Source organism: Lissotriton vulgaris, chromosome 9 (assembly GCF_964263255.1).
Source record: "Lissotriton vulgaris chromosome 9, aLisVul1.2, whole genome shotgun sequence".
NCBI lineage: Eukaryota > Metazoa > Chordata > Amphibia > Caudata > Salamandridae > Lissotriton > Lissotriton vulgaris.
In genome coordinates, this window is record NC_141697.1 from 390,827,414 (window position 1) to 390,848,307 (window position 20,894).

The window sequence follows — 20,894 nt, forward strand, 5'->3', positions numbered from 1 at the left end:
CATTTCGTCTTAAACGTTGTACACTGGGACGCGCTTCTCTTCTTTGATTGCGCAGATAGACCGCCTTATGCTGTCTAGAAGGGATCCTGAAACTACACTGGCCTGTTCATTACTGCGATCTCTGTTGCAGTCTTCACAATTTTGAGCAAAACATTGAATGTCTATACTCATTCCTGGCCACCAGTACTCTGATTGCAATTCTTTCAGAGAGGCTTTGATTGTTTGGTGTTTCAGACCCAACCCCATGTGTGCTTCCAGTAGGAGGAAGCCCCTCCTGCTCCTGTTTGGAATTACTCTATCCCCCACTCCAGGGATTCGAGCAAAAGGAACGGAGTTTGCATCGATTATGTATGCATAATTGAGTGGATAGTTTACGGGTAGTGCTGCGCAGTCGCCTTTTACGGTCGTTTTTACTGCTAGCATGGTTTCCCCGTCTATATACTTATCTGTACGCTTTTTTGTGGCTACGGAAGCCGGGTTAGTTGCTTCCGCGGTGGCTGTATTAGCCAATGAATTCCCTGCAACGTGAACGCCATCACGTTGAAGACTCTGTGCGTGAATCACGTGAGTCTTTTGTAGTTCTTTACTTAAAAGAGCTACCTCGTTCCAGAGCAATTTATGCTTTATTGTGGCACCTGTGTCATCTTTGTAGTCGTTTTCGATCCAACTCTGCAGTTTATTGTTGTAAGAATTGACGCAAAAATGAGAATCGCACACGATAAGTGTGGGGAATTCGCGTTCTGCATTTTCGAGCGCCATCTTTAAACATCTGATTTCAGTTCTTTGAACCGAACAGTTTCTTACAGATTCAGTTTTTGTTACTTTCGGTCTGAATTTACCGCACAGCCAACGACCTTTAATGATCGCACATGCTGCATCGTAGGATTTTCTCTCTACATTAAAATGCTGTACAAAGCTATCTGTATAGATTATACATGCATATTGTGGGAGAGGCAGGATTTCGATTGGCAGAGGATATTCTTCTTCATATTCTAAATCATTCAGTTCTTTGTATTGCGGGGCGAAATAGTATTTCACGTCTTCCGCTCCTAGAGAATCTAAGCACTGTATCCATTTTGGATCCAGTGACACTGTAGGCAGGTTTACTGGGCTGAATAGCGCTTCGAAGGCGGATTCCGCTGTAAGGATATTAATCCGTTTGCCATGTGCTAGTTCTCTTTCATTTGCTAATGCGATTTGCACTGCTTTCACAGTTCTTTCTGTGTGACTGAATGCTTTTTCTGCTTGTGTGTACAAGTGAGATTTAATTGAAATAGGTACCTTTTCTCCCTCATTAGAGGTTAGGTACGTGAATCCACATCTTCCTGGGATGACTCGGATTACAAGATCACGTGTGTTGTCACGTGTATCTAATTTTGTTTTTGCTAACATGTCTGTTTGCAGTGATCTCAAAATTTCTGTGTGTTTTTGAGTCCAATTGATTTGTTTTAAATCAGGTTTTATTAGTTCGTAGAGAGGTTTAACCCTCTCTGCGTAATTTAAAATGTAAGTTCTTCCGAAATTCAGAAAACCTAGTATTGATTGTAAATTCTTCAGTGTTTTTGGAGCTTGGAGTACAGCGCACTTCTCTAAGAAGTTGTCCGCTAGGCTTTTTCCTTCACTTGATAATTCGTACCCTAAAAACAGTACTGTCAGATGGGCAATTCGAGACTTTTTAAAGTTGAATTTGTAACCCTCTGCTGCGAACCCAAGTATAATGGTGTTCACTCTTTTCAAGTGAGTATCCAAGTCGTCGTCTGTGAGATAAATATCATCTACGTAAGATAATGCTTCATCATCATAGATTTGTAGTAACTCTGTTACCCTAGCTGAGAATAGTCCTGGGCTGTTCTTGAACCCCTGTGGGAGTCGACAGAATTTTTTCTGTGACCCAAATGCGGAGAAAGCGGTCAAGTATCTGCTTTCTGGTGCAATGTTTTGACAAAAGAAACCATTAGAAATGTCTAATGTTGTTTTGTATTTTTTCCTAACTATATTATTCATTAGGGCTGCACTATGCGAGTTTTGTACTGCAAAGGTTTTGCAACATGTATTAAGGTGTCTGTAGTCCAAAACTAGACGATATGAATTGTCTGGCTTGGAGACAGGAAACAAAGGATTGTTCATTTGAGAGGTGCATGTTTCAATCACCCCCTGGTACTCAAGTTGATCTAAGATCTCCCTGACTTGTTTTTTAGCTTCTTGCTTTATGGGATACTGCCGTTGGGCAGTTGGTTCACTTTTTAGTTGGATTTTGTGAGGCGTAGAATCCTCATCCCATCCTACGTGATTTTTATACAATGCAGGTGCCTGGGCTACAGCCCATTTCCTTGCATATGTGTATTTTTTGTGAATCGGTATGTGATTCGAGAAGGCAGGCATAATTACCTCTTCGCCACGAGGGCACTCCCTGACAAACTCCGGGGGCCAATCTTTTTCAGCTAACAGAATATCATAGCCTTTTGAGAGCTTATCCCAAAACAGACCCTTAATTTTCCTAGTCTTATCACCCTCCATACGCAATGTTATTTCGTATATTTTATGGGGCTCGCTAAGTCTGGCGTCGGCAGTTTCAACCTGAATGTATTCATTCGTGTCCACTGTCTCCAGATGACTCATCAAGTTCTTGCGCGCTATACTGATTTCTGCTGCACTGTCCAACATTGTCAATGCCCACTCCCCGTTTTTCAACTGTGTCCTCAGTATTCTCGGCATGGTTGATTACTCTAATACTGGCTACCTTCTTTTTCTGAAATTGAGATTTCTTATTTTGAGCAGGTTCCTTGTCTTTGGACTTGGTGTGCTCTCCTGGGTCTGACCGTCCTCTTCTTTCCGAATTCTGTGGAAGAGATCGAGAGGGACGTGTATCAATACTTTGATATCTATCAGGTCTTTTTATATTATCCCTATTTCTAAGGTTATATCTTTTCTCAGAGGGCTCCCGTTGGGGAGACTGGCGTTCTCGAGTCGGAGTTCTTTCCCTCCGTCGAGGAGACCTTCCTCTGGACTGGAAAACTTTTTCCTTGGGAGTGGATTGTTTATTTCCATCCCAGCTCTTTTTAGGAGTGTTTAAATTATTTTTAATAAATAATTTTTCAGGATTTTCGAGCAGTTGGGGCTTAACTGGTTTCCCACCCAAGCTGTCTCTACCTAATTCTTCATAGCATTTTTCTATGATTTTTGCAAGCTCAACAGGATCTTTTATATCTGTTTCCCTCAACTTCTGGCGAATCGCCACAGATGCTGCTTCTCCCTTTACATTGGCTAATAATATAGCCGTGACCTGCTTGAAATCTTTCAGTAATTTCATACCTAGATTTAAAGCTGGTTCTGGACCGAATTCATTTTGAATCTGTTTTAGCACGTCTGGTATTACCGCCATAGACGGAACACCGTGTGTTTTTGTGTAAATGGAAGCAAAGACTGTACCCCAAGTGTCGCAGTCCTCCACGTGTGGTGCGATTCCCATAGGAAGGCAGATGGTCAAGATTCTGTGTTTCTCAATAGGGGTAGTATCAGGAAATACTGCCTCTATTTGAGTGATTTTCTGGGCTAACCAGAAAGGAATTTGTTCCCGTTTTACGGGTGTTTTACCAAGACATGACTGTATGTTCTGTGGTGTAATTTTATTTGTGTTCCCCTGATGAGGGGTCAGCTGGTGTGAATTAACAGCTGGCTGGACTGTTGCAGTCCGTAGTACATATTGGACTAATTGCCTATGTATTTTTATTAATGTGTTTAGCTGTGCTAACAGCTCTTCTCTAGACATTCTTATAATGTCAGGATGTGGTGTGTAGCTGGCTAGAACCGGCCACGTGGCTCCTGGTCTACCTAGTGGACCGAGCCTAGTTATGTGATCATTGTGTTTTAGGGCGCCATTAAACCAGAGCAGGTGCTCTTGAAATTTAAGTGGAATTTCAACCTCCTCGAAAGGGGCGTACTCTTCCGGAGGTTCCTCTATTTTGTAATAGTGAAACTCTTGTGTTATAGCGTTTACCGCTGGAAAGTTTATCCATGAATAGAATACCTCTGTCTGCCGATACTCGTGAGCCTCTATCACGAAAATTACTGTACCACCTTGAGGTGTCAGTCCGTGTTCTATAAGTTTTAAAGTTATAGATCTTCTTAACTGGACCGGGATGATTATAGCATCCGGGTCTGTTTGTAGGAGACTCGAGTCCTCCTCTATTAGCATGGAAGCCAGCCTAGCTGTTTCCCTTTCTTCTTCACTGTCTGTCATTTTAAAAATGCAGGTTTTGCAGAGTAGGTCTCCAAGGAGACAAAGATTAGATGCACAATATTTTGGAACACTGTATCCTTCAACGTTGAATAAACCAGAGCTTTACATAGGAATCTCTTCCTACTAAGGTCGGGCGGATTTTAACCTTTCACCCACTCCAGACGTCTATTGGAGTATTTACGGGAGAAAGGGGTGTGAAATATGCACGACTGAGTTACTCTACAAGTCTTGCGTTAGTTTATCGCCTTACCAAACGTTAGGGCGCCATGTAGTGTAGTTCCTAGTTTCCCACTAGGCCCTGCGCATTGGAATAACATAAACAGTAGTATCGACGTGGAACTGGCTATATTCCAGGCCTCCACTGACTATGCTAAACTTAATTGGGTTGTGTTACCAACTAGCTCAGAGGTCACTGGAAACTTTCTTCTCTGCATAGGAAGTGATCAGCTTCCTTGGCACAGACAAGAAGGGATTCAGCTTTCCAACAACCGTGCAACATGACAACTTTGCTCCTCAGATCAAGAGTCGATCTCTAGGGTCGTGTGAAACAATAGACATAGATTTCACTCAGTCAGTCTAGTGCAGTTTACTTTCACAGTATGTAGAGAATAGAGAGACGGGCGTGTATCAATAAAGGTTAACATTTATTGAACAGTCTTTCTTCTCGTACAAGAGAAATGTATTGCCACAATTGCAATAACTGTTATTATAAAAAGTACGTACAGTAAGATAAGTATTGCGAAATAGAACTGTAAAAGCATTGATATGGTTTCTTAGCCATACAATGGTTTAAAAGTAATAAAACATTTATACAGTCATATATACATTAGGCTAACATACTCAACTGGTGCTTCTAACTAAGCCTACCCCAGTGTGCCTGACCTAAGCCTAACACGTGGAAGGGGAAGTAAGTAAGTAGCTTAAGTTAAGTTGGTTTTGCCAAGGTTTGTTTCAAGAATTCTCGTCTAAGGGTTTAGTCAACACCATACCTCTGAATAGAATGATGGAGGATTGGTATCTCCTTCAGGGGTCTCTCTCGATATCCCAGTTCACCTGCGAGGGTAAACTGGAAGCGCCGGGACTGGATTTCTCTGCACGAGAAAGGCAGCGGCTTCTCTCAGCGCGTCTGGAGGAAGGAGGGGTGACAGCGTCCGCGGGCAGCTGGGCTGGATGTCTTCGCAGAGGACGGCTGCACGGCTCCTCAAGCGTACTGCACCATAGGTCGCGCTGTAGCGGCGATAATGGTAATCAGCAGCTTCACCACCACAGGATAGCAGGCTGCAGCGACAGGCAATGCTCAACAGCAGTTTGCTTCGCTCTCACAGCTCACAGCTTCGCATTGCTTAAGGCAACGTTGGTAATATTTATACCTGACAGGTGCCGGGTTTGACGCAAGTTTGCTGGACATAAGACGTCAATTAAAGATGTCACTAGGAAGTGGCAGCTATCAGTTGCTCATTAGAGTTCTATTACTAATCAAAACATAGCAAGCGGGGATTTCCAGGTTTGCTAAGTTTTTATCTTGTTGAAGAACTCGGAGTGTTATCTAGGAATATCAGATAGTGACTGCTGCTCTGTCATTGCACTAATTGGTCGCAAAGGAAGTAGCAGAGAGTCATGCTGGAATGTGGCTCTGTGGCTCTGCTCGTGTGAGGCCAGAGATGACTTTACAGAAAATCGTACTTGAACGGTTATGCCAATATAGGGAATAAAGGGCTTTATAGCCGAATAGGGGCATAAGGTCACAGTATCGATCAGGAACCTAGATAAGCACATGACATTGTTTTGTCACCCTGGTGGAAAAAGGGGCCGCCCATCTACATTAAAAAGAGGCTGCAAGTGTTTTTTTCCCAGAAGCTCGTGGTGACGCTGCCGAATATTGGGCTTTTTTGAGTCAAAGTCTGATGATTAAAAATAAGTCACGGATGCTGAGCAGAGATCGCCCGGGAGCTTCAATATGATAACCTGCAATGTTAATACCTCAAAACCATGTTTTGAAAGTTTCAGGATGCGGTTTTTAACTAATGAAGACATTATTTCAAAGGCTGATAGCTATGTTGCTGCTCTTAATAATCTGATTTTGATTTTCATTCAGCGCTGCGAGGCCTCCGGGCAGTTATGCGCTATATAAGTGGAATTTTTCATTTCATTTCATTGACAGGAACAGCTGTGATGTCGGTTCCTGCCAATGCTTTAGAAACGGCTGCCATCTTTGTTTTGTCACCCTGGTGGAAAAAGGGGCCGCCCATCTACATTGAAAAGAGGCTGCAAGTGTTTTTTTCGCAGAAGCTCGTGGTGACGCTGCCGAATATTGGGCTTTTTTGAGTCAAAGTCTGATGATTAAAAATAAGTCACGGATGCTGAGCAGAGATTGCCCGGGAGCTTCAATATGATAACCTGCAATGTTAATACCTCAAAACCTTGTTTTGAAAGTTTCAGGATGCGGTTTTTAACTAATGAAGACATTATTTCAAAGGCTGATAGCTATGTTGCTGCTCTAAATAATCTGATTTTGATTTTCATTGTAGGTCAAGAAACCACAGCTAACCAATTGGCATTTGCAGTGATGTCACTGGCCCGTGAACCCGAAGTATTAAACAAGTATGTTGAGAGATTCTTCCGCTCACTGTATCAAGTTCCTGTTTATTTAAGAGCTTCATCTGTCATACACTTCACCCTATCTAAAGGGTAGTGCATCAGTATTTCTACAGTCTAAAACAATAATTATGTTTTCATGTATCTCAATGCATGTTTACTCCATGGAATGCTCACTAAAAACCAGCATGTCCCTTTTTCACTTTCAAAACATCTGAAGTGGCAAAGGCACTGTATGGAAGGCACCGGTGTGCTGGGCCAAGTGAATGCAGTGGAGTGGGCTTTGCATAATCTACACAGATAGTAGGATAAAGCTCCAAAAGTAACCTGAAGGCGAATGAGGCTAATAAATATCGGAAACATTTTCAAAACAAATCTCATGAGAGGCTATGAGAAAACTATACTACCAGGCAGGACTGGCTCCAGGGTGGTGGAAGCAGTACAGCCACACCTGGCGCTGACCTCATGTGGGAAGGGGGTGCTTTGTTTTGAAATAACTTACAGTCTTAAAAGCACCCCAACCCACCCCCTCAGCCCAGAACTACACCCAGCCTCACTTACCTGACTGCTTCCTGCGAGGTCATCCTGCTTCGGTCCACAGCAGCTAGCAGCTAGACAGTGCATTTCCTTAACCACGTGGTTAGGGCATATCGTGGTTAAGGCAAGCGTAGTTTCGCTTGCAGAGTTGGAGCACTCGTGGTTTAGACCGTGGTGTTCTGACTGCCTCTCTTTTTTGGGCAGCAATGAAAATGTCAAGATAATTCTGCTGAGTAATGATTCTGCTGGCGAAAGATGAGCTTTGTCTAGTGGCAGTTCTGACTCATCCTTAGGTAGTGCAGATGGTTAATGTGCCTCCTGCAAAGAACAATGCCATGCAGATCACAGAACTGTATGTTATGTGGGTAGCTCAGTGGGTTACTGCTTTTGTTAAAGAGATATTTTTCTTACTTGCAGTTTATAAATTACAATCCTAATATAACGCAGTGACCTATGATCTGTCATTAAAGAGTGGCATGCAAACAGCAAGGCATACGGGTGGAATCTTATGTTTTACCCCAGTCTTTCATTATTCAAATGTTGCTAAAAAGGTTAGTTTGGGCAGAAGTACACTCTTATTAGCAATGCCAATCCCAGCCGCCGTGGTACATTTTAACCCCTCCCCTGCTGATGACGGAACCGCTCCGTCATCAGCTGCGGTGGCGCTGTGCTGATGACGGAGCAGTTCCGTCATGGCCCGCCCGACGCTCCTGCGCGGCGTGAATTCCGCACCTGTGCTGAGCGTTCTATTGAGCGGGCGGGGCCATGACAGAACCGCTCCGTCATAAGCACAGCGCAAACGACGCTGGTGACGGAGCGGTTCCGTCACCAGCATGCGGCCGCCGCGCGGCCGCCCCGCCCCCTTAGCACTGCGGTGGAATAGCCGCCGCAGTGAAGGGGTTTCTCCAGACCAAGCACTATTATATACCGCCAGCTACTGTGAATTACATCTGATTACTACACTTTGAAATCTTCATTGTCGTACATAACATTTCTTATAGACCGATTTACACAAGTATAAGTCATTGTTTCTGTATATTGTGTGTGATGTAAAGGGCTCTGACACCATACACTGGTATGCTGAGCGCTATAAAACAAATGAAATGCATGTGAGAGAGAGACTATGGAAAGATGAGGGGCTATGTTGCAGGCTGGTAGTAAGAGAGTCCGTGGAAAGGAGGTCATGGTGGGGCACCAAAAAAGATTGTTGCACCGAGCGCCCTCAGCACCGGCCCTGCTACCAGTTGACTTTGTCCCAATAAAATGAATAAAGCTTATAATCTTTTGTTTGTATTGATGATGCTTATACTTACATACTAAATCTTACATCCTAAATCTATCACTGATTGGTTTTAAAATTAGTATTGGCCTATACGTGTTTGGCCAACCCTTCAATCAGTTACTCAAGGCCTCGTTCTTTGAATGTCAGTGTAAAGTTTTCTCTCATTTTGATCGCTATCCAGATAAAAAGCATACACTCTTTTCTAAATGTTGGTCAGTTTGAATAGTGGTGGTACCCAATACCTTATTACAAAATAGTTAAGTTTACCTGATATTAGAGAGCGGGCGTGGTATCCCCATCTCATTCCTTGTGAGATCTGTGGCGGTAAAGAAACAGAAGCACACCTGGAACATCTGAACCAGGCAATTGTCCATAACAGACCAGGGACCAGATAGGAATAAGGCTGAAGAGAGACTGACACAACTCCCAGCCTCACGCTGTCCACATCTACTGCAATGGAGGAAATGACCAATATGTCCTGAAAGTAATGGAATCCCAGCATCCCTATTTTCTATAAAAATAGATGGCATGATATAAGACATCATGATAACATCACTGGTGTAATTACATATTGTAGAAACATTGACTCAAAAACATCAGTCATGCCTCGAATGAGTCCTGGTGTAAGTATCTTTTGTGGTAGAATGAAATAGAACAGGAATATGTGTAAAGTTCTCTACAACCTACCTTGGCCATTCTGGTGCTATAGTGCGTGGTCAGCAAGGAACACTGCTAGCTAAAGGCATAGATAAAAATATCAGAGGAAGTTAAGTATTTCAGGAAAAATAGCCAGACTGTCGGCATTTTAATGAAAGCCAAAAAGTTATGCTGAAAAATAGAGATATTGTAACGTCATTCCAAATTTGGGATACTGTGAATAACAAGGAGTGTCTGTCTAACGATTTTCACTTTGGGAACAGGCAAGCATAGGAGAAAGATTTGAGTGTGTTAAAGAGAATGAAGTTGGACATACAACTGAAAAAAAGATTGGGCTTCTATAAAGAGCTTTAAGGCAAATATATACATTCTGAAAGACAATTTTGCAAGATAGGAAGTAAGAAACTATTTTTGCAAAGTCAAATAACTAGCCTTTGCCGACACATTCTCATGATTAATCTGAAGATGGTGGAGGAGGAGATTGTGAAGTCTCAAACATATGGCATTGCCATGGTCCAGCCACGATTAAAGCACAGTTTGCACCACATCAATGTGATGAGCACAGAGAAAATGTGGTGCAAGTGTGTCCAATGTTTTAGTAGTATGAAACAAGCACCTGCTGCCATATTAAGTTGTGGAGCAACTAACTACATCTTACCAGTGAGACACCCCTGCTTATGGAAAACAGGAAATGGATAGGGCACCAGGGATGAAGACCAACTTTAATCAGACCATATCATGTGTTGTTGCCCAAACCCAGAATGTAGGGCTTGTTGGAATTTAGTTTTATTGTATAGGAGGACATCCAGGTAGTGATAGAGGTAGTGATAGTCGCAGAATAAACAAGTCAACCTACAACATTTCACCAAATTAGTGAGGGGTTACACATATGTAGCATCCACATCAGGGATCAGTGTCTGACCAAGTGGTCACCGGTTAAAATTGTTCCAAAATCATACAGCCTTTAATACTAAGGCCACTGAAATGAGGCTATTCGAAAAACATATATTGTTAGTCAGTGGCATAAAGAGAACACCTCAGGGTAAAGAAGCACTCTACAAATATGCCTCTTATTTTGTGTTAAACTCTGTGTAACCCCACAACTATTTGTGAAGAAATCCCATCTATAGGGTTGAAGGCGTAATTGCTTCTTCTTGATTCTCAAGGAAGGATGAGAACCAGGTGGAGGCCTTTCATTGAGTCCTATTTGTGAGAGCTACAAATTGAGTCTTCAACATCATCGAAAATTACTAATAGACCTAAAAGTGTAGGGCTTACAGTTCGCCTGTCAAGCACAATAACAGTGACTACAAACACACGCCCATGATTAGAGCAAATAACACGCCCTAGCCAGTTGGAAATGTTTTCCTCTTTGATAAAATGTGCTTATTGAATTCTGGTTTCTTTTTCAAGAATTATTGCAGGTGCCTGGACTGGAGACATGGGAGTCATAGTTAGCAAAAATGTCAGATTTGTTGTAGGTTTTTTTTTTAGTAAAGAGTTAGCGGGTAACATTCTATCAGCTCCACACATAGGGGACAATGGCTATTTCAGGGTCATTCACACATGAAAAGTGATAAAGCTGATTTCCAACTACAATCAATGGCTAACAGTGTATGGATCACAGTGAGCGTATTTGCAGAAATCTTTGTTAGCTGTATGCACGTGACACCAGAAATCAAATCAGTAGGGACACTGCTGATGATATCACATATCATGTTAATATTCCCATTATTGATATCATTGGTGAGACCAAAAGAATATTCCAACTTTCTTGATAACAGGGGAAATACAGCATTTATTCATGATTTCTAAACGTATAGCATATTGAAGGAAGTTCTGCAGTTTTTCAAATGCAATTAGTATGAGGAAATAAATCAACAAAGAGTGTAAATGCAGCAGCCTTTCTTATCCATGTACAATTTACAGCCTAGATACCACACTGCCACCGGTACTGGGACTGCTTTCTCCCCCACTGGGCTTGTGCTCGTCCACAGGTTGTACTGTACTGGCCGCTGCTTCTGCTACCACTGTGAGAGACAGATGCGGACGCTGGCAGAAGACACTGACAGAGACAGAAATTCACCCAGGTGCCTCCTGCTACGTGCCACCATTCCTTAAACCCTGGGCTCAGTGGTGTAACGCCCATTGAAGAGACCCCTTTGCAAAGTGCATTGAGGAGAGCCCTCACCCCAGGGCTCTTAGGCCCACCTGAGCACAGTGCCAGAGGGAGCCCCATGGAGCTTGGGGGCCCCCGGCACCGTGAGGGCTATGGTGGCTATTGTTACGCCACTGCCCAGGCTGTGGGTATTATTTGCCGTGGGGCACCAATGCTTGTACAGAGCGACCTCGCTCATATTCCTTCTTGCCCTTCATCTAATCTTACATACCAGAAGCGAAGCCAAGGTGAAGCCTTGACTATTGTTCCGCACCATTCCAACCAAGTGACAGCATTTTCTGGCATTTGACCATTGGAATACAGGGGCATATATACAAGGGAAGTTGCGGAGTATGTCTTAGACCTCTTGTCTTAACGACAGTTCAGCCACTTCTGAAACGCAGGGCTGTACTATATTTACAAGAATATGGTGCAGCCCTGCAATTTATCCTGCGCTGGCGCTAAGTTTAGCAGCTTAGCGCCAACGCAGGCACCCGTGCACCATAGTGCAAGGCTGTGTGCATGCAGGGGAAGATTGTTTATGTACAGGAAGATCCCCCTTCCTGCACATAAACAATCTTGAAATGCCGTTTTGTAAATTCTGTGTGTGCTGCTTAATGCAGCACACACAGAAGTTGCAAAACAATATGTTTTAAAAATGACTGTTTATGCGCAGGAAGGGGGACCTTCTTGTACATAAACAATATTTGGCTTTTTGCTGTTTTCATGTGTGCTGCACAACACAGCACACATGAAAACAGCAAAAAGGAGGAGAAATTAAACATTTCACCTTGCTTCACCAGGTTAATACCAGGTTTCCCTGGTCTTAATTATGGCGCTGCCTCCTACGCCTCCCTTGTAAGTAGGTCGCAGCATCAGAATCCATGGTTGTTGCAGTGGAACGTCCACTGCAACACCCATTGCCCTCCCCTTTCACGCTTAGAATAGCGTGAAAGGGGGCCTTATTTACAAAGCAGCGTTAAGCCATGTTAAGTGGCTTAACGCTGTCTTGTGAATAAGGCGAAGCCCCTACTGCCACAGGAATGTCGAAACAAGTGACGCTCCAGTGACGATAGGGGAATGTACATATGCCCCTCAGTGTCTGGAGGATGTGAAACATTCCGTAGGCACACCGTTGTTCATAATTCCCGCTGGACAGGGCCGACCCTAAATTGGATAAACTGGGACAGTGCCCTGGCAGAAAGAAAATGTGGTGTTTGATGTTGGATACAGGAGATGCGGGGAAGATGGGAGGAGGGCAGGGGTTTGGTGCGGTGCTAACAATTATACTGAGGTAAATTAAGGGTTGATTACAAAATCTTCAACGAGACCTGCTTGAGATTAAGTAGGATGGCCAAGCTGCTGTTTGCATAACATTAGGTCAGGCAGCTCCCTTCCGCGCTCCTCAAAATATTTTGTGCCCAAGACCTGGGCCCAGCTCGCCCATGCCCAAGGCTGGCTCTGCTGCTGGGGTCCTGAATCCGCAGTTGAGACGGTCTCCACTAACATCGCCACTGCTCACCTCCCTTAGGGACGTGCAGCAGAGCGTTTCAGAGACTCCTGCAATGATCTACAGAGTGTTGACTGGTTTTAACTTCCTATATTACTGCCGACCTGCAAACCCCCTGAGTTCTGGATCTGTCATCACCCCATAAGCAAACAGCTTCAACTTGACAATGGTCATGCAGAAAGAAGAGAATGTCAGCAATCAAGTTTGCGGTTAGGCTGATTTTATTGCCCAAAAGCACTGTTTCTACATTCCTCGAATATTGAGTTTTGTAAACTTTGTTTACGTTAACAGGGTAGGAAGCGGCAGTTTGGACATCCAAAGCCAAGTAAATAGACTTCTACTTCACTAATACAAATGTAAAAGGCTGAAACACTGACAAAGTATGCCAAGCTTTCATATAAGTAAAGTGGTTCACCAGTCATAAGTCTCCCCGCTTTTACTGAAGTATGCAATCTGGGCAAAGAATGTAGCAATGGAATGAACAGGGAGCTAGGCCTACAAGAAACTCGAATGGCCCATCCATTTCCTGCATGTTAATAACTGTCTTGTTACAAGTTGTTGTAAACCTTTTCTTTGGGTGAAATAGTATTAAATACGGGAGCCCATAATTCACGCAGGTTCTTATTTGTACTAACTGATGTGCCACTGGGTTCATTCTAGACGCTCACTATACGTTATCCTTCGGAAGCTATGATGTTAGGAGGTTAGGCAAAAGGAACTGTATCCACATTATATTATCTGTAGCGTTATCCCCAGCATGGGTACATGCAAATTGATGCGCCACACACGGAGCTTAGTAATACACGTCTCTATTCATCAGCGTGTAACCGTTAACTGAACATCCTACATCATGAATTCTATCACCACACCCATGCACCTACGTCACTGTTCTACTGAGTCTGTCAAGAACCAAAAGGGTCCTATCATCTCTATCTCACTAGACACTACATCTCCCCCTTTGTTAAATAAAAAGTACCAATAGTACACATATACATTGCAAATCTTCAATATGTTGTTTGTGTGTGAATCAATTGCCCAGATCTGATCATGTGAGGCTGTGGAGATACAGGAGAAGTGTCCATGACAGGCACTGGTGACAGTGACATTGGTACATTCATTGGGCTTACTGGATTCTCAGGTGGACAGGTCTCACTCCTGAATTGGTGAATGTTGAGACAGGAGCTTGAAATACAAAGACACTTGTGCAATACATTTTCCAAGATGGTGGGCAATCATCACATGTACTTTATTAGTCACAACCCTCAGCGGGTCAGCATCAAAAGGAGGCCAACCAAAAAAAGCAGACCTATTGATATCCTTTTTTGTTTTTAAAATTAGTCCTGTTGCCAGAATCTGCCACCAACTTCCAGAATAGTGACATATCTTAACATCTGGCTGCCTGGTCAATCTTACCTCATACCAGACTATTTATGGTTTTTAGATCCCAGCCCATAATAGGTTAAATAGTTTTATTTAGCTGATATAAATGAGTCATAAACCCAGCTCCTTGCATGATTCATGGCACAGGAAGAGGACGTCGCTATCATCGAAATTGTAAATACTTTAACTGTGTTGACTGGACTGATCGAGGCATTGAGATATACCTGGATGACAGACTGAGCTTGTGCAGAATCTTAAATTTCAAGCATGAGGGACATCCACTTTACATTTATGCCTACTCCACAATCAGTAATGTATGCCATAACCATGTTTCATACATCATTCCTGGTCATAATATTACTGTTTACAGGCAAGATTAATGTGGCAATATAACTGTGAATTGTTTAACAATCATAAACTCTGTAATGAAATTGGAGTATTCCATACCTGGTAAGACATAGGGCCATATTTAGAGTTTGGGAGAGTGGGAGCTGGATCGTTTCCTGGCAAAGCTTTTTTCCGAAAATAGTCTTTCAATTATTTAAAGCTAATCCTTCAAACTTCTATGGATTTGGTGATTTCCCACTGCAGAACTCTAAACTGAAGGGTGGTTACATTGTTTACAATGTTTATAGTGACACTGAATGCTTTGCTTAAGAAATTGTGCCCATTAAATCCAGAAACTGCAGACAACGTGAATTTTATCCATTTCATCAAGAATCCATTTAAATTTAGCAACATGATTTAAACGCCTAACCCTTAAATCACTAAGACGTAATATATTTAGCAATAAGTACTTGTTCAAAGAGTTTATACACTAAATAATATCCAATAAAAAAAGACTTCATTTGAAGTTCCAAACAAATGCCTTTGATTGTCGGATCATATTGGTATCAATGCTTCTACCAGAAAAAGACATGGGTGGCTGTAGATTCAGATATTGTAGAAATAATATTCTCTTCAAAGTTTCTCAGAAATTGTTATTCTTGTATGTTTTCTTGCCTCTCAAGAGTCAGGTGCATACTTAAAAACTAGACTCTCTTTCAGACCCTGTCACACCTAATACAAATGAAACATAAACAGTATCAGAAAAGAGCTTTTACATTTTTGTTTACCTGCAGGGTCCGAAAAGAAATTGATGAAATTATTGGGTGGAAGCGAGACATTGGCTATGAAGACCTTGGCAAACTACAATATTTATCACAGGTAATATTATTTTAAAGATCATGTGCATATGTGTTAGATTTCTTTGTATATGTACAGTTCCTATAACTTGGACCATGCCAATGCTAGCTTCATTGGGCGTCTACTCTGCAAATATATAAATTATGAAATAGAATATGTTTTTGTGGCGATTAATACACATATGGACTAATCAAAGACCAGATTTATATTTAGCATGGGTCATCTTGTATCATTATTTTTCCAACATTGTCATACCTCTGCATATTGTATTGCTGGAATGTGTAACATCATAGACTAGCGACTATCAAGTAACCAGTCTAGAAGAGATGGATCCATGTCACATTTTCAGGGTTTTCACATGAAAGACATTTACAATGATTAAAATGAATAGAACTAATTTACAAAGTAAGTGTTAATGCAGAATGTCTGGTATTGATTTCATAGGGTTATCTTGGATACTTTTGACTGTGTAACAAGCAATGGTTTCTTAAAGAAGTGACTTAAGGACACAAAGAAATCACTGAATGGAGATTATGTCCATGGAGGCAAAACCATCAGTGCAGCTCTGAGAATATTGACTGCAACACCATGCTATACTAGCAATCCCATCATTAGAGATTGCAAGGTGTGCCCCCACATGATTAAAAACTACATGACAGAAAAGTAAAGCACTGGAATGACAATATCAACATTTCTGTCCCAACTCTACAGAGAATAGTGTAGATCTAAACAACTATAATTCAGAATTTGCATTGTTTCTGCCTTTTCTTTTCGCAGGTCTTAAAGGAAACCCTTCGAATATATCCTACAGCACCTGGTACTTCACGTCAGCTGGAGAATGATACAATCATTGAGGGTGTTAAAATTCCAGCGAATGCTGTCCTAATCGTAAGTTCTATAACAAACAAAAAAGAACAACCTATTAGTAAAAAAACAGACAAATGAATTTTGAGAGAACAATGGATGGGTATGGTTAGTTCTATGCTAGTCATTAATGGATAAAGATGCACAATGAAAAAGGTGTAGGCCAACAAAATGTTAAAACCTTAATTTATCCTTTTTCCATTTTAACATATTGTATCCATAAATGTTGGGTGTCTAGCTACTAATGAAGAGAACAACCAATCGAAAATATATAAAGAGAAGTCAGGGATAAGTGTTTTACAAGTCACATCTGGTTTCTACTTTTTCCTAACCTCCATTCCATTGGTCTTCAAAGTTAACCCCAAGGACTGACTTTTCCATATTTCACATGCATTTCCAGGCCTTTTCTAATATATTTTATTCTTCTTTGTGAGGTTATCTAATATTTTTAATGCATAGGTAGAATAGTGTTCTTATCTGCATGTTTGTGTGGATGCAACTGGTCTCATGAGTTAGTCTGCGCCTTAAGTGAGCTGTCAGTTCACATCCTTTTAAATATACATAGTGTCTCAATGGGGACTTCTGCAGAAGTAATCTGGCATAGTTACTGTAGAAGTAAAGAAGTCCAGTAGACAGCTCTTGCACTTGTAGTTTATTCCTTAAATTACAGCTTAGTAAGTTCCAATATAAGTCTTAATGTAAGTTCCTAATATAAGCCCCACCAGGAGCGGCCTCCTGGCTGCTCAGCCCATCTTCTCTAACTGCTCTAACTTCAAGCACAAACCTCCTTAACATTCTAAATGACATCACACAGCAAGAGCATCAGAGCCAGGGAGATTCATTACATAAGAAGAAGATTACTACACATACCTTCAGCATCATTGCAGTATAATAGGTTTATAATCCAAAGATCGCGTTTTGGTCTAGGGCCTTTGCCTCAGCATATTGTGATGCTTCTTTTGGTTAAATTGATTGATTGATAGGCTTTATTTCGGTATAAAAATACCATAAAAGCAATATAAAAATACAATTTACAATAAGTATCATATACAATCTATTTACACACAATTGATAAAAACAGGGAAAAAGGGTTGATTGAGAAGGTTAAAACAAGGATTAAATGTTTATAGAAAGCCTTCTGTTGCGAATCAAAGAAAGCCCATTTCAAAAATTTTGACACAGCACATACAATCACAGGTGAAGTGTCAGTCATTAAGATACGCATTACCACTATACACTGACGAATGCCTAAGAGTCTGCAAAGTGGTTTTAGCCAACGAATCCTCGGGGCACGATAGTCCGGGCATTCAAAGAAAATGTGGGCTACAGATTCAACTCGAGAGGAACAAAATGCACAAAATGGTGAAAGTTGATGTGGCCGCTTCCAGCGGGCGACTACCTACCCTACTGGTAGAATCCCCACACGGAACTTAAAATACAGGGTGCGGTCAAACGGGATGGAGATGATGTCTAGATAGGGTTCGTATGCCACCACATCCTTAGTTCTCACAAAGGCTACAGTTGCATTGCAATGGCGTGAGTCTAGATGTAGTTTAGCAGAGACCCAATTCCAATACAACTTTTTAATAGTAGCTTTTGGTGGGGCAGTTTTTGTAGACCAAGCATCAGGTAACCCTATCTCCATTAGTAATCTTTTAACATCCCTCCACCATTTGATCCTAGACCACCCTGCCATGTCCATAACTTCAGATAGTGCTTCCGCATAAGAAACCAATTCGGGCACCCGCCATAACCTTGCCCAAAGAAGCAAAGGGCGAAGTTGTGCTTGATCCCTGATATGTCTGCAACCTAAATCCAGTAGCACTGGCACAGTTGGAGTGCTCCATGGCAGAGCCATCAGGTCTTTCAAGAACTTGTTCTCTGATATGGCTAGTGGATCCAGGTTGCAGGTGCCCCACAGCTCCGCCCCATATAGAGCGGCACGGACCCCTCTCGCTTTATATATTTCCACTACTGGGGCAAGGGGTTTACTAGTTGAGGAGCGTTGTTTCTTAAGTAATGAGCCTCCTTCCCTTTTGTGGCCCAGTAGCATTTTGTGGATGTGTGGAGTCCAGGAAAGGGAGTCATTGAGACGGATACCCAAGTAGTCAAATTCGGAATCTCTCTCTAATGGCTCTGAATTCAAGGTCGGAAGTCTGCCAAGATTCCTGGGGGGGTTCATGACCAGAAACTTGGTTTTATCGGTGTTAATTACTAACCCTCTCAATAGACAAAACTCCTGAAAACTATTTAGGAGACCCTGCAGACCCATGGGGGACTTTGAGATAAGAAGAGTGTCATCTGCAAAAAGCAGTGTAGGGATCAGTTTACCCGCCAAGGAGGGGGCGTCCGAGGGAGTTCTAAGCAGATGGTCAACCACACTGTTTACATAAAGCGAAAACAGGGTGGGCGCTAGGACGCATCCCTGACGGACACCCCTTCCCACAGGGATCCTATCTGTTTTTTGACCCTTCGTGCCCCAGCGCACTTGTGCAAAGTTGCCATTGTGAAGTTTTACCAGAAGGGAGAGAATGTACGAGGGCAACCCTAAGTCTAACAAGACCTTCCATAATTTCTCCCTTGGAACCTGGTCAAAGGCAGTCTTTAAGTCTATAAAGGCCAAATATAGACTGCCCCCTCCCAGCACCACCACCTTCCAGTGGAGAAGAGTTAATCTAAATGCCTGCTCGATAGTCCCAGTGCCGGAGCGGAACCCTGCTTTGAAGTCCAACCAGATGTAATTGTCGTATATATATATATATATATATATATATATATATATATTCACTGAAAAAAACATAGGTTTCACACCAGTTATAGTTTGGTGGAAATTTTACTCGCATAAAACCATTGAAATTCCCACGTTATAGTTAGTTGGACTCACTATAACTTGCACGTGCAATGCACTGCTGATGACGTCACATATTACATCACTCATAACAAGGTCAGTGACATCACTCATGACATCACTGATGACATCTCAAATGACATCACTGATGACAACATCCTTGTGACAAAGTGGCAGACCTCCTATCAGCATAAAATAACCTTTGACACACACATTCAAAAATAGAAACTAAAATTTTCTTAAAAAAGGAGAAACCAATACCAATTACAACAACTTATTAGGTAATTCCAACATCTACATACATATTCACTCATTCACCAACAGTTCTATATAGTCACTCATACATGTACTTACTCATCATATGTACTCATACACCTATACATCCTGTTACACACGGGAAACATCCGTTACAACGCGGATGTTACAACGCGGTGCTGTTACGACGCGTCTGTAACAACGCAAGTCGTTACCACGACTTGCGCTGGAGGGCGCTAGAAGATTAAAAATAGTAAATTTACCATTCCAACACCTTCCCTAGTGTCCACGGGGACTGGTGTTAGAATAGTAAATTATACTATTCGATATCCGCGCCCCCAACGCAATTCATGGTAACGACTTGCGTTGTAAGGGACGCGTTGTAACAGCACGCGTTGTGACGGTATGCGTTGTACCGTCACCAATCTGTTACACACTAATACTCATCCATATAGTTACTCACACACAAATTCACACATGCAAATAAACTATCAAAAAACCATTTACTTGATTATACTGCTATATACACACCACTAAACATACTTCTACAGAAATGGAAACATATTTACTCTCTTAAACAGTCAATTATAAAAACACAAACTCACTAACCCACCCATACACACAATCATCCACCCATACAGTCTTGCACACATGCTGTCTTCAAAATACATACAAATAGTGAGTCACTCATTCATGCATCTGTGCTCTAAGTAATATCCCCCACCGAACCATACAGACACTGATACTGATACTAAAAAAAACAACTAATAACCCATATACACACTCATGTAGCTACTCAACAACCCATGCAGCCACTAATACACAAAGTGAGACACAAATACAGTTATTTAAATATTCAAACATTACTCGCTAATATATGTATTCACTAAGATACATTTAATAAGTCAGTTAACCAATCAATTTTACACAAAAAAACATCCATTTAGACATGTATTTACCCATTTATTCTTCCATCAACCTTTAGATATACATATATAAAAAATATTTATTTTTCAGAAAGATACACATTCACTGGATGATGTCATCAGTGATGTCATTTGAGATGTCATCAGTGATGTCATGAGTGATGTCACTGACCATGTCATGAGTGATGTAATATGTGAAGTCATCAACAGTGCATTGCACGCGCAAGTTATAGTGAGTCCAACTAACTATAACGTGGGAATTTCAATGGTTTTATGCGAGTTAAATTTCCACCTAACTATAACTGGTGTGAAACCTATGGTTTTTTCAGTGAATTTAATAGGTTTTTTAAATGCTAATTCCTAACTATTGTAGCAGGAATTCCGTTCTCCTACAGAACTGTGCATAGAGACCTGGAACCTCGGTGAATTAGGATGGCCCAAAACTCACCTCAGTACC

General features: G+C 41.8%; 1 protein-coding gene across 2 annotated transcripts in view; it reads left to right on the forward strand.

The window, feature by feature from the left end:
* Positions 1-20,894, forward strand: part of LOC147690170 (cholesterol 24-hydroxylase-like) — a 440,216-nt gene that overhangs the window by 309,826 nt on the left and 109,496 nt on the right. The window contains exons 10-12 of one of the 2 annotated variants that reach the window (XR_015299935.1): positions 6,769-6,841; positions 15,481-15,565; positions 16,322-18,318. Coding sequence is in view for 1 of the 2 variants with exons in the window: in XM_086937762.1 (XP_086793888.1) it covers positions 6,769-6,841; positions 15,481-15,565; positions 16,322-16,432 (269 nt within the window). In the remaining variant the exon portion in view is untranslated. The remainder of the gene's footprint in view (positions 1-6,768; positions 6,842-15,480; positions 15,566-16,321; positions 18,319-20,894) is intronic. The other variant, XM_086937762.1, reaches the window with a different exon arrangement.